Below are 14,129 nucleotides of genomic sequence, written 5' to 3' on the forward strand. Positions count from 1 at the left end.
TTAGTAGCTGTTGCATGAGGAAGTGCCCCACATCAGCTGGGTGCCTGAGGTGTTCTGACTGATTTAGTGCAGTGCCTTCCAGTTGGGAAACTGTGAAAATCTTTAGAGAGAGCAGCATTTGCTTCCCAATAGACCAATACCCTCTCCTCACCCCACTGCCAATCTGGGAGGAATCTAGCAGTGACATTAGACTTTCCTAGTCCTTGCACTCAGGAATTATAAGCAGTTGGATTCTGGTTGGCTCCTAAGCAAGGATGTAAGGGGAACAATCTTCTCCACTTTGGCTTGTGCTTAATGCTGTGCTGGAATGGGGCCTTATGCTGGGTCAGCTGCAATATGCTTCGTTGGTGTCCTCTGTGAATTTTATTAAGGATGCTACTCATTCCTTCTGGATCAACAATGTTAAATAGGATGGGACCCTACACCATTCCCTTTGGAACCATGGTATGCACCTCTCCTAGACTTAATTTTCCCATTTTCAAAGAAAAATTAACTTGACCTCATACAAATTTAAGATATCTTCTGTTGCCTCCCACTGTGCTCCTCTGCAATGGGAATTTATATAAAATGTATTATGGAAATGAGCTGTGAAAACATTCCTTGTTTCTCTGAAGTATCCATAAGGAAGCAGATGGGCATGGCCTAGAACTTTTTAAATCCATGACACTGGCCTTTAAAAAGCATGGCAGACTCAAAAGCAAGAGGCCACAATGAAGAACAGCAGAGGAAGAAGCTTGGAACGATGTGGGAATCATTTATTTAATATGTTTTATGTTTTCTTTAATATCGGCCTCAAGATGTAGCATTCTTGATGGCAGTGATCAAATACAGCCTGTTTTATAGCAGTCTTTACATATATACAGTATCCCAAAACACTTCACAGAATTAAACAAATGGAAGACAACCGGAAGTAGTATATTGGGCACTAGCTATGCCTACAGCAGTTATGATTGCAAAATACTGTACCCTATTCACACTTGCTCATTTTCTGAAACATTCTCTGGATGGACTGAAATGTCCCATGCTTGCTCTATGCCTCAAAGTGATGAAAAAATAATCAATTGTGAGCAAAGGCTCTTTGGCTAGTTTTCATTTAGAGGAGGGAAGTGCACACCTGCTCTCGAATGACGCTTTAAAAAAAGGTGTAACTACAGCACGAATGGCTTATTTAACTTGAAGCTTGTCGTGGACATAACTCGCACTGAGGACCAGTACCTCTGCTTGGGTTTGGGTGGGGGAGAATTAAAAAGGAAAAGTTAAAAATTTGAAAAATTCTGAGGCTAGTCAGTACTGACACAGCAAAATCATTTAACATAGCCTAGCGAATCCTGCGCTCTTTCTGATATTGTTGCTTATCTCTCTGCCTGGCCTTAGCAAGATGTTGGTCGGGGCAGAGGCTTCTGCTCAGACAGTTGGCACGAAGGGCGTTGTAAAATTCAGCCTTAATTCAGCCCATATTTTCTAGACCCACATTTCTGGGGGTTTTTTGTGTAGCTTAATATTGCTGTGGGTGTTGTAAACTTTGTACTGAGAGACAAGCATATCGGACATAGTACATTACCTGTTGAAGCCTTAAGTGTTGTATTTCCTGACTTTTTTGGGTTAAAAATTTTAAGTGATTTAAGAACTTAAATCACATTTTCAAAAATGACTTAGGAGCCAAAGAGCCTAAATCACTAATATCCAGGTTTTTAAAGCTATTTAGGCATTGCAACAGTAAGAACCACAATGCTTAACTGATTTAGGAGTCTAAATTCTATTGACAGTCAATGGGATTTAGACTTAGCGATAATATCTTTTGAAAATGAAATTTAGGCTCCTAAATCAGTTAGGCATTGTGACACTGAGCATAGCAATGCCGAAATAGGTTTAAAAATCTGGGCCTAAGGTCCTGTCTATAAAAACACTTAGTTCACAACTAGTTGCGGTGTAATCTATCACTCACTAGCCTGCCATGCACTAAGCATCCATGTTGACCCAGCTGCCCCCCCACTAAAATTCCCCAGTGTCCTTTAACGTACTCCCATTTCAAAGTGGGGTAGATCAAAGTGCGCTAGGGAAATTTCTAGAGTTCAGCGGCTAAGGTCCACACTGACACTTAGTTCACAGCAAGGTGAGGTGTAAATCTGCCCCACACTAGCCTGCAGTGCCCTAAGTTTTTATATAGGCAAGCTGTTAGTTGCTTTTGGAAATTTTATCCTTTGGGGTTTTTGAGTGTGTAAGTTTAACATAGCGTGAATGGAAAGCCCCATGCATATTTATGGCTCTACATATATGACAATAAAAAAAAGAGGGGAAGGAATGCATTCACCATTAAAAAAAAAAAAACTGTTTTATAAACACATAGGGCCAGATCCTCCACTGGGGTGAACAGACATTAGCTCCACTCCAGTAAAATAAAAGCATGTCATAAGGGCAATAAGAGATAGAGTAGGCAATTATGAGTCACAGGCAAGGAAGAAAAATATTTTTAGTTGAGGTTTGACAAAAGATGTGGAGGTGGGGAAGAGTCACAGAGAGAGAGACAGACAGACAGACAGACAAAGTCACGCCCTAGACGGTAAGTGCTAAAGAGATGTCCCTGGTCCCAGTAGTGGTAAGATTGAAAAGGGCTGAGAGGAAGCAAGTGAGTAGATGCAGAGAGCAGCGAAGAGAGACAAAATTTACTCATGCAGCTGGAGCAAATCCATGGAAAACAATACGAGACAACACTAGGTTTGTGTGGAACAGAGGTAAACTGGGTGTGCCGTGATTCACAGTTCTCAAATCAGACGGAGACGAATTCTGCAGGAATATACGCCATGCAATGCCTGCGACCTCTATGGAGTTTCATGGGGGTAACAGAGGAGATTTTGGCTCGTTACTTTATGACAAGTAATTATGGCAAGAACTAGTCTCCTATCCATATTTCTTCATCCAAGGGAAAATGAAGTTTTTAAATGATGGTTTGAAAGTTCAGTGCTATTAAGCAAGTAGAAGTTCACATGCTTGCATCTCATTTCACCTTATCTGCATCTCATTGGTCTACAGACTGGTCTGAAAATTTCACAGAACAGACTCTCTAGGTCTTCAGTGCTTCCAGGTTGCACGGGGGTGGAAGACACCATGAGCACAAACTTTCTCACACTATTTCTATATGTCACCTTCCAGTGAGGCTGTCTTTTTTTAACATTGAAACTAGAGATGGACATGAGCCAAAACTCTGGATGAGAAAGAATTTGGGCCCATCTGTACTCAAAACAGACCTGGCTACTATTCAAAGTTTGGGCATAAATTTGTGGAGGTGTTTATTTCATCCAAATTGGTTTGCCTATTCCTACAATAAACATGTTCCTAAAAGCATAAAGCAAAAATCTCCTTTCAGAGCTGTAAGACGACACTTTACCCCCATTTTCTGCTCTCCCCATATCCATGGAACTTGTACTGATCAAGACATTGGAGTCAAGAGACCAGATCAGCTGGTGTAAGTTAGTGTAGTTCCATTAAAGACAATTTATGCCAACTGAGGATGTGGTCCAAGAGCTACAAAATGGATCTCAGAGGAAGAATTTTCCGCAAGAATTGAAATATGCTCTTCTGGAACAAATGTATTGACCAATTCAGTTTTATTCAGGACAAGAAAATGTGTTCATTCTTCAAGTAAATACAACCCATATCTCCCTTGAATGTATTTATCAAAACCTCAGGCTTTGGAAGACATTCAGATTTGCATTCTGTGGATCATATACTTCAATATTTTCTCTATATAATTTTAATAGCATTGTTTTTTCATGACTACTTTTAATCCATTGTTCAGAAAAATACAGCGATTCTCAAATACTCTTATTAACAAGATAGCACAAATAAGCTCAGGGGAAGCTTTCAGTCTGCTTTTTGCTTCTCCTTGTAAAGGACTTTCTGCATCTGGGAATTTAGAAGTTGATTAGTTAATGGGGACTGAATAATTGTGCCAATACACTGTAGGCTAAAAAAAATAAACTGACTAACGTTGCTTCAGAAATGCTTCTGGGGCCCCTTGGTATGGTCTAAATATTTAAAGGATGAGCTTCAATTTTTCAGATGATGAATCTTGCAAGAGTTAAGTGTGTATTATTGAAGAAAAGTGCTGCAGAATGCACTATTATACAAAGCGAAGCCATCAGAGTAATGAGATCAACTGTAGGTCCAAAGCAATATGGTCAGCAACCCTTTTCTTTAAATTACCATAAATATTATATGAAGTGTAACACCCCAATAGTTAACCAGGACTTTCAAAGTTTATAATAAATTAGGACCAAGTGGTAAGTTTTACAGCTCCATTTCAGTATTTCTGATGTTGATTGGCTTACCACAGCTCTGACCATAGTAGCTGTGTGGCTCCTCTGGGGCCAGCAAAATCCTACTTTGATTCAAGCATTTACGGACAGAGAAACACAACTATAACATTTTCCTTCCACCTAGTTGGTGGTAGCCATAAAATTACAGTATGGAATTATTACCAGGTCATATTGTGCGTGGTAGAGGCAGAAAATCCAAGGCTCAGGAAGTTGCCCATGGTCACCTGAAAAGTCCATATCAGAACCATAATTAGAAGACAGCTCTCTTCTGTTATACCTATGCCTCATCAACTAGATCATGCCAACTCCAGTCAAAGCACTTTAACTTCTCTGTCACAGTCTCTCTATATGTACAGTACGGAGGAGTAATGATATTGAACTACTGTAAAGCAACGTACTGTATGGTGTGAAGTACTACAGAAATGCGAAGTCAAGACCATTTAGTTTCAGAAAGGGAATACAACTCAAGACGTCATGGTTGGCAGCTCTGTGCTTTAATCCACTGGGCTTTTAGGAGGCTCCATCCCTTTAGTCAAAATTCATACTTGTCAATTTGAGACTAATAATGGCTATTTGCTTTTTCACAAACATCCAGATAGTGCTAAAATATCATTAAAATGGCCCCAAATCCACAAACCTTACTCAAACTCAGAAACAGATACATCTTTATCCAAAACTACCAACATTTCACACCTCTCTTACCCATAGCAATGCTACACATCCAAGATAAAACTCACCCCTGAGCAGAAGGCCAGAATAAGGTATATGCCCTACATAAATCCCACTTAAGTATTATTTTGAGGGTAACTGAACTTCTGGAGTGGACCCGGATGCAGAAGAGATGGAGATGGTGCCCTCATCTCCTCCACCTCTTCACTTCTGGCCTACTTTTCTCTATTCGTTACTTTCTTTCCTGTTCTCCCATCCCCAGTATTAGCCTGATATTACCCAGGAAACTGTGAAATTAATTTTTGCACCCATTTTTGTCCATTGTGACATTTTTGTAACAAACACCAGTAAGTTCCTAGAAAATTTTAAACAAAATAAAAACTGAAAACAAAGGAACTTGCCATTTGGCTTCCACCTGCCTGACTGACTGATGGAGGGACTGGCCCATTTGTCCATACTGGTGACAGCTGCACCACTTAAAGCAATTTGAGTGACAAGGGCAAGTTACTTTTTTGGTGGGGGAGAGGGTGTTTGGTGGGGGAAAATAATGTGAGAGTTTAAACACATTATTCTGGAGAGATGGCATCCCTCAGTAGGGAAAGGAAACATTCGTGGAACATAAAACCTTTCAGAAGTTCTGGTTCAATAAATGAGCTTCCTTGAGCATATCCTCCCATTCCCATTGAAGAGATTTGCACCAAATAAAATGTAAATCTCTGACAATGAAAAGCGATCAGAATTGCTGGCTACAGTTTTATATCATGTGCATTTGACTTTTGATATAGACCATCTGTGAGTTGGCAACAGTAATAAATCTGAATGTTAGCACGGATCAACTAGGTCAAATGCTATCACACTTAAGTGTCATACTCATTAAGATAAAACAAGTGTCCTTGTCATTAATTATTTGATTAGTTGCCCATTTCCAGAACTTTAGAGGCAGCAAATGCAGCCTTATTTTCCTATAACATGGATAGTGTGTATGTTTAACTCCCCTTGGCAATTCTTATAAATCATACACATTGCTTTGAGCCTTTGCTAGAAAAGGGGAAAGTGATGATTTCAGCATTTTTCAAAGAAACATTCCGAAAATAAATCCCAGTGTTCTGTAATTTCATCACAGTGTAAGGGCTATACTTAGTGGGTAGCTTGAGTAGATCCCTGGTCTGCAGCCACACCATTTTCAGCTCTGAACTGGTCAGATTTCAAGCTAAGTAGGGACAGGCATTATCAGTTTTCGAATTGGAGACCTCCAAAGAAGTGGCATTGGTGTTTCAGGAGGTGGCACTCTTCCCTCCAAATCAGTGGGAAAAGTATCACAGCGTGGGATTAAAAGGCTGTCAGTTGCTGTCCTTTCAGTGAGGCACAAATCCAAGATCCTGACCACTTAAAAAGCTTCCATAGTAATGGACTCCAACCCCCATATGTAATACTAACAAGTTAGATAATATCTGTTGGAACAAGCAGGAATGTGAAGGGTACATCAAATATTCTAGGAAGAAGTTATAAACAGACTAAATACGGTTCTGAGAGATATCCTGAGTGAACCCAGGATTCTTCTTTTAATTACAAGATCTTACACCAAATTCATGTCTGCTGTAAACCCATCTTATATCATGTGTGCCCATTTGGCTTTTTATCAAGTGGTAACACTAATATGTATTGCAGAAACTATTTTAACTGAGAACTTTTTTTTAATCGGTCTCATGTATTGAAATATGGAAACCTGCATCTGATTTCAGTATTATTGGCTAGTTTGATATTATAGGAAAATCTTTTGAAAAGAACTTATGCTGATTGTTTGAAAGATATTTTAATGTGATTTAGCCCTTTTCCTCTTAAAAAAATAAACTGAAGAGGAAAAAAAATCTATCAAAAAAACCCCCAAAACAATAAGTGTGTTAGCCTCACTGCCATGTTCCATTTTGAATAAACAAATTGGATCAAATTCAGCCCTGATGTAAATAGAGTCATAGTCATTGAAACCAGTTTCATTTTTTGAAAGTTATGATGATTTTTAAAACATTCCATCTCAGAAACGTCTTGGGTTACATGCTCCAGATATTGTTTATATTATTGTCCAATAGGAAGACCCAGGCCTGTCAATATTACTGGATAGCTGGTTAACTTTTTAAATTGTTCAGTCCCTTTGTGGTAATTGCAGAGGTCCCATGTATATAGTACAAAGGCTGTGTCTCTGAACAGTCATAGTTCTGAGATGTGGTATAAAAGAAGGTTATGGGGTGGCACACAGGGAGAGATGGGTAGGTCTTAGCTGTGAGAAGAGGAGCTAGGATGTGCCTATGTATGAAAAAGCTCCAATTCACAGATGCTGGGGAAGCTTTACATCACATCAGAACAGTACTTCAAGTCGTGTGATAGAACAGTAGCAAGGAGCATAAAGAAGATTCTGCTCTAACAATCTGCATTTAGATTTTAAACTCTTCTCAAATTGTTTTTATTATTTTTAAGAGTCTACCTATCGTCATCAGGCAAATATCGATGATGAAGTTGTTTCCATGGAGATACTAGATACAGCTGGTCAGGTGAGTGAGAACGGTCGAGAAGATCTGATTCTCATACACGAATAAACAGAAGAAAAGGGTGAGACTAAGACAGCTGCACAATGCTTCTGGTGACTAAAATCAAGTAGAGCCCGTGCCACTCCGAGCAGCGGCTCCCAGACCCGGGTATTACACACAGATGGATGTTTAGAGTTTTGTAATGTGGAAGAGCGGGTAGAGATAGTGTGTGACCATCTGGGGAACTCTTTATTTTAGATGCCTTAACTGTAACAAAGGCTGCGTAAGGAACTTCAGCAGGTGCCCCGAGGTACTCCACTTCATCATCTGGAGCAAATGTCTCTGTACACAAAGAGCCTCCCACATAAATCTGCAAGATGAAGGCTCTGAATGAAATCAGTGCAATGTAATCTATGGTAACAGTCACCTGCTTGGCCCAGATCACATTACCAGATTTCCCTTAATCGGTTATCACTCTTGCACGGTGCCATTATCCAGAGCAAAAACAGACAGTCTAGCAGTATTCCTCTAAGTGACCTATGTGGACACCCAAGAGCACCTCATGAAGTTAACCCCTTAGAAAGGGATCACAATACCTGGATATAGAAGGCATGGTCATCCATGCACAGCCAGGACACAAATATAACTTGTAAGCTACACCCACCAAAACAAACACTGTAGATTCTGCCTCACCATGGCCACATTCACTCTTACCAAACACTGGCAGGTGCTCACACTGAAAACCACCAGAAACCCATCCAAACCTATCTGACTTTTCCTCAAAATCTACTACAGAGACACACAACAACATTATTCTGCACACGGCTGCAGATCTTTAGGATCTGATTCTCCACTGCCTCGCACCCCGTGCAGTCATCTCCACCTTTGAAGAGTGGGTGTAAAATCAGAAGAGTTGTGGTTTTACATCCACTTTTCCCAGGTGTAAATGGCTTTGCACCCTGCTCAGTCATTGAGAGGTGAGCCTAGGGGACAGATGTCTACGTGAAGGGCTTGTATTAGTTTCCCAAACTGTATTCAGCCAGTGTATGATCTTCTCCTTAAACTGGTGTCCTTCTTTCCAAACAGGAGGACACTATTCAGAAGGAAGGACACGTACGATGGGGTGAAGGCTTTGTGCTAGTCTACGACATCACCGACAGGGGCAGCTTTGAGGAAGTGCTACCACTTAAGAACTTGCTGGATGAAGTTAAAAAACCCAAGAATGTTACTCTGATCCTAGTGGGGAACAAAGCAGACCTGGATCACTCCAGGCAGGTCAGCACAGAGGAAGGAGAAAAGCTGGCCACGGAACTAGCATGTGCATTTTATGAGTGTTCCGCTTGCACAGGTGAAGGCAACATCATGGAGGCCTTCTATGAGCTTTGCCGTGAGGTGCGGCGTCGTAAGATGGTCCAGGGCAAGACTCGGAGACGGAGCTCCACCACCCATGTCAAGCAGGCGATTAACAAGATGCTCACCAAAATCAGCAGCTAAAAGAATTGTAACAAAGTAGAGAACCGGGGTAGAGAAGGTTAGTTTGGGGGTGGGGAAGAGGCAGCCAGGACATATGAAAATAAAAGATGGTCAAAGCTTTACTTTAAAAAAAAATCACTTCATCCCTTTTTGAGTATATGGGGCAGATTCCTTTCTACTTTATTTAAATGGTTTTAGAGTGGTAGCATCCACTCCACACCATTTCCATCCAACATCACAGAGACATTCCAAAGGATTGGCTGACTCAAGGGATTGGTAATGAGACAGCTAGGTTGCTGGCTCCAATTCAGCCCAGATTGGTAATGACTGAAAATCATTATGTTCTGATGGCTGCTCTGCGGCCTATGAGTAATAAGTCTCAGTCCAGTGATAACTGACATCCTTAGCGGAGAGGCCAAGGACTGAATCACCTGGGAGACTGCTTAATTGTTCTCTCCAAAATTGTTAATCTGGCACCTTTCAGTAGCACTAAATTTACACACAATTTTTTTTATTACAACCCCTTTTTTCTTGTATTATTTTTCCAGCCCAACACTAGTGCCTACATTCTTAGGTATGTATTTAAAACAGGAAAAATATTGCATGACAGTAGAGGTTTCAACCAGTGATGGGTGAATTTCAATGGGTCTGAAGGACATAAATGTGGCTGGTTTTCCAGGTCTCTCAGATCTGCAAAAGTGTGCAGGGAATATTGCATAAACAGCTTTTCTAAAGGCAATTTCAGCATTCCACCTCAAAGATCAGAAGTTTGTGTGGGGGAGTTGGAATCAAACAAAGATAACCAATCTACTAGTGAAGTTCCAGAGATTTGGTTATGGTTAATTATGAGGTTTTTGATGAAAGTTCCACTTTGCTGATTTATCCAGAATGATGCATCCACCTCTGCTTTAAACTAAAGATAGGCCCAGCCCAAGCCTCAAATTCTAGGAAGGCTGAGAATTCAAAATCCAAACTCATATGCAAGTACAATGTAAATGGCTCCCTTTACAATGGGGCAAACCAAAAGCCCCCAGACTTTCAGCCGTTTCGAACGCAGATCTAAATTTTATGGCCTGAGCCAATGGTTCGTTTAAACCAGCAGAGAAGACGTTTTTAGGCTTTCTTGAGTTTTTAATAGTACTGATCTGATTTTTTAATTTTCTCCTTTCCTCCAACCCTGTGGCTTCAGCAAACTCTTAGCTTTCCCTCTACTTTACTCACCTATTGGCTGCATTTCTGAAGCCTTCTTGAGGGGGAAGAGGGAGGGGAGAGAGAGAGAGACGACACACATACAGAAGCTAGAATTAGGAGGTAGTTAAGAATTTTCAGATTATTTTTGTTTCTTTCTTAGCAGTTACATTACACCCTGTTAGGCAGCTAGGAATGTAACCAAAACTAACATCATGCAGAGTCACAGGCAACTGTGTGGATCCACTAATAGAAGCATGAGCACCTCTTTCCTTTGGTTAACATCCCCCTTCAATGCAAATACTCAGAGCTTTATTCTCCACTGCTTGGCATCTTGTGTAGTCATTTACGCCTGGGCAAAGAGAATGAAAAATGGACAGAGAATGCTATCATTGGGTTAGGCAAGTGGTGATATTTGATTTGTTAGCACTTTGCACAGGTGTAAATGACCACATAGGGGGCAGCATAGTGGAGTAAGCCCTCTGCTTCCACACAAGCAGGAAACATGAGTCCTAAATCAGTTTTTAAACCAAGAATGACTTAAAGAGACTCTGTCAAGTTCATTTTCTTTTAAATAATGTCACTCACACTCTCTCTGATGACTGTCATAGAAGGAATTCATACTCAAATGTACTTTAAAGACCTATATGCTCTTTGTTTACTTTCTGAACTTCATCATGTTTGGGACAGTGAAATTAGACTGTTGTCTGTGGAGTAAGTTTCTTCTTTTTGGTTCTCATACGCTCGCACTTCATGATGTTTCAGTTGCAAACACTACAGTAGAATCTTTGAAGGACGACTCTGGTCAGAAGAGCAGCAAATTGTTACCTTCTCATTTAACAAATCTTCCCAAAATGTGTCAGTCATATTGCTAACTTTAGTGACAACCATCAGTTTTTGCCTGTTTTTTTTTTTTTTAAACTCCTGTTAGCAATGCAGAGCCAACATAGCTATGGGAGAGTGAGCCATATTCTGTTCTGGCTCATGTATCAACACTTATTAACTATGGCACTGATCTTGCAAATATGCATGTGATTAACTTAATATGCATGAGAAAGTGTTGTCAGGTTCAGGACCTGAGTTTTTCCTATAATCTTTAATAATGTGATGTCACATGAGCCCAAAAGGACAGACCTTACCATTACATCCCAGGGCAAGATTGCAGACTTGGAAATGGATGTGTATGTGTGCGAGAGAGAGAGGAGTGAGATTATTTTACTTGTACACTGAGGAAATTTGATTTGAAGATCAGTGAGAGAACATGGGATGTCATGATGCTCTTTGTCAACTAAAGAAATACTAAATTATTATCTTACTTCTTGACAATGTCCCTTGAAAATGTCTCTTTCCTTCTACCATTCGTTTATGGGGAAGTAATGAAATCCCTTGTGAAAGAACACATAATGCTGAACAAATGTGTCTTACTTGTTAAGGAGAGACCCTCTAATAAAAGTAGCAACATTTATTTTTGAAGATTGAGGTTGGAGACTACTGCAAATGACAGACGACTGGACAAAAAAAATGGGGGCTCTTTTGTGATTTGGGTATTTTTTCTATTTTGTTTTTAATTAAGAGCGCTGTTGTTTTTCCTCTGTTTAATGGGCTGATTGTCAAGCCAATTGTAACACAGTGTGACTACAGTCTAATTTACTGCTTCTCAAGCTGTTGCAATTTATTATTGGCTGTTCTGCAGAAGTTTCCTATTTCTACAATTTCTCAAATGAGCCAGAAAATGCCAAAGTGTTGAAAGGCCCAAATGCAAAGTGAACCCCTATCCACTGATCTTTCAAGCAGGAAACAGGGTAATTAAAAGACTTCATTTGTATTCTTACTGCCAATTTTTCTTTTTTAATAGTATTTCCCCTCCCCTTTTTTTGTACTTTCCCCCTAAAGTAGTTTCCTCATTAGTTCAACATGATTGATCGCGATTCACTGAAGTCACAAATAAAGAGTTATAGATGCCCATACTGCAAGATTTGGATCAGGATCCAAACTGTCTTCAAGTTGAGGTGTTAATAGCTAGATGATTGGTGCAATCATTACAGAATGGGGGGGGGGGGGGCAACCATGAAGTCTGGATCCATATCAAGATAAACTTTCCCAAAATTTGGGGATGTTTGTATGTGGGGTTTGGGTACATATATACTTAGCACATATATTGTACCAAATTATATATAACTGTATGCATTTTGACATACAAGAATATGAAGGCCCACGCCTATAGATAATATAATATATAAGAATATAAAAATAAAGAAAATCAGTGCTCTCTGTACTGAACTCTTACATGTTCATTTTCCTCCAGATACCTGTGATACTCTGTCTTTCAATTAACAAGGGGCCGAATCCTCAAGTCCTCACTCAGTTTTTATTTAGACAGATTTTTAAAGATATTTCAGTGCCTACAAATACCTTTAAAAATGTGGCCCTTTGTTCTTACCTCAGGCAAACTCAAAGTTAATTTTGCCTGAATAAGCTGTTCAGGATTTGTCCCAGAGTGAACAGATCAGTTTAACTGGTGTGAATCACAGATATTTCACCACGACACCTAGGCATCCAGTAGATCCAAAAACATTTATAAGGGAATATGGAGTCTTATACCATTAACAATTATAGCAATTCAAAGCTGATCAAAAGTGTTATAGCAATCTGGCTATTTGGTTGCCTGAATGAAATTGGTTGACAGAGCTTTGTGCAATCCTTATCATGCCATGTAAGTGATAAGTGGGTCAAAGCCATAAAGTTCAGGGTGGTTGCCACTGACTTCATTGGAGACAGGCTTTCCCCCAGATGTGGCTGTTCCCAAATATCAGGGGTAATTGGAATTCAGGCTCCAGGGCTGTCACTCTGGCAACACCTATTGTTAGCACTAAATTTGGTAAGGAGGTGGCGGAGGGATGCCAACTACGCTGTTCTAGGGCCCTAGTCAGTTTCCTTTACATGTAAGGTAAATCGTCTTACCCCGATGAGAAGAAATGGGATTTTCCTGAAACATTGACTAGCATTTCCCTAGGAAACGTTGTGGAGATTTTATTCAAATATGGTCAGGCTAGATCCTAAGTTGTAGCTGAGATAGGCTTAGTAAAGTTAAAGGCTGGATGTGGGAGGCAGGAAATGGCCCTAAACACTTTAGTGTTTCCCCCAGTCCTTGGGCCATTCAGGCTATTTCCCATGGCAACTAAGGATCACCAGGGCATAGGGACGCCTAAGCCATGCCCCCTTCTCCTGGGAGCACCCCTTCTGACAGGGGTGGTGTAGAGCTTCTATGCTGGCCCTATGCCGGCCCTATGCCATATGGGGAATCCTCCAAAGCCAGGTAAGCCAGCTTTCCAGTTGTGATGTGCCACTAGGGCAGTGCAAAGCAGCTGGAGTAGAGTCAAGAATCAGGCTTTTAAACTATAACTGCCCCATCAACTAGACTCAAAAACTTTCCTGCAAAATATTTACTGCAATTCTTAGCTTTTAAGGGGGAAAGGTCCTAAAGATCATGTATGCATAGACTTTCTAGTTCTTCTCTTTCTCTAATGGCTCAAACTATTTACATAACTTGCAAGAGGGAAAAAAAAGCATTTGTAAAGATATAGAGGCTTTAAGTCAACAATACGCCTTGACAGCTTCGTGTAGCTGACTTATTTTCTTTGAAAAAGTAAATCTATAATAAAAACAGTGTCATTTTAGAAGCTCTGGTGTTATGTGCTTTATTTCCATTACAGATGCCAGGGAGTAACTATATGGCCATTAAGATGCAAAGGGCTTGAAATTCAACCCCTACTTTGTGATGTTACAAACTGCCTGGGATGGTGGCCTATGGGAATTGAGTTCAGTCTTGATTCTAGTGGGCATAGGTCCATATCATGGAAACAATTTACATGATTTACAGCAGTAAGCATCACCTTGGACTAAATTAAGCTCTGGTATAACACCACTGACTTCAGTGAGGTTACATCAAGGGTTAATCAAG

General features: G+C 40.3%; 1 protein-coding gene across 1 annotated transcript in view; it reads left to right on the forward strand.

Annotated features, from left to right (window-relative positions):
• The window catches only part of RERG (RAS like estrogen regulated growth inhibitor), a 132,974-nt gene extending 120,753 nt beyond the window's left edge, over nt 1–12,221 (forward strand). Inside the window, exons 4-5 of the mRNA XM_073319312.1 lie at nt 7,458–7,531; nt 8,594–12,221. Coding sequence (XP_073175413.1) covers nt 7,458–7,531; nt 8,594–9,001 — 482 coding nt within the window. The 3' untranslated portion in view covers nt 9,002–12,221. The remainder of the gene's footprint in view (nt 1–7,457; nt 7,532–8,593) is intronic.
• Nucleotides 12,222–14,129: the final 1,908 nt, after the last annotated feature.

Source organism: Lepidochelys kempii, chromosome 1 (genome assembly GCF_965140265.1).
Source record: "Lepidochelys kempii isolate rLepKem1 chromosome 1, rLepKem1.hap2, whole genome shotgun sequence".
Lineage (NCBI taxonomy): Eukaryota > Metazoa > Chordata > Testudines > Cheloniidae > Lepidochelys > Lepidochelys kempii.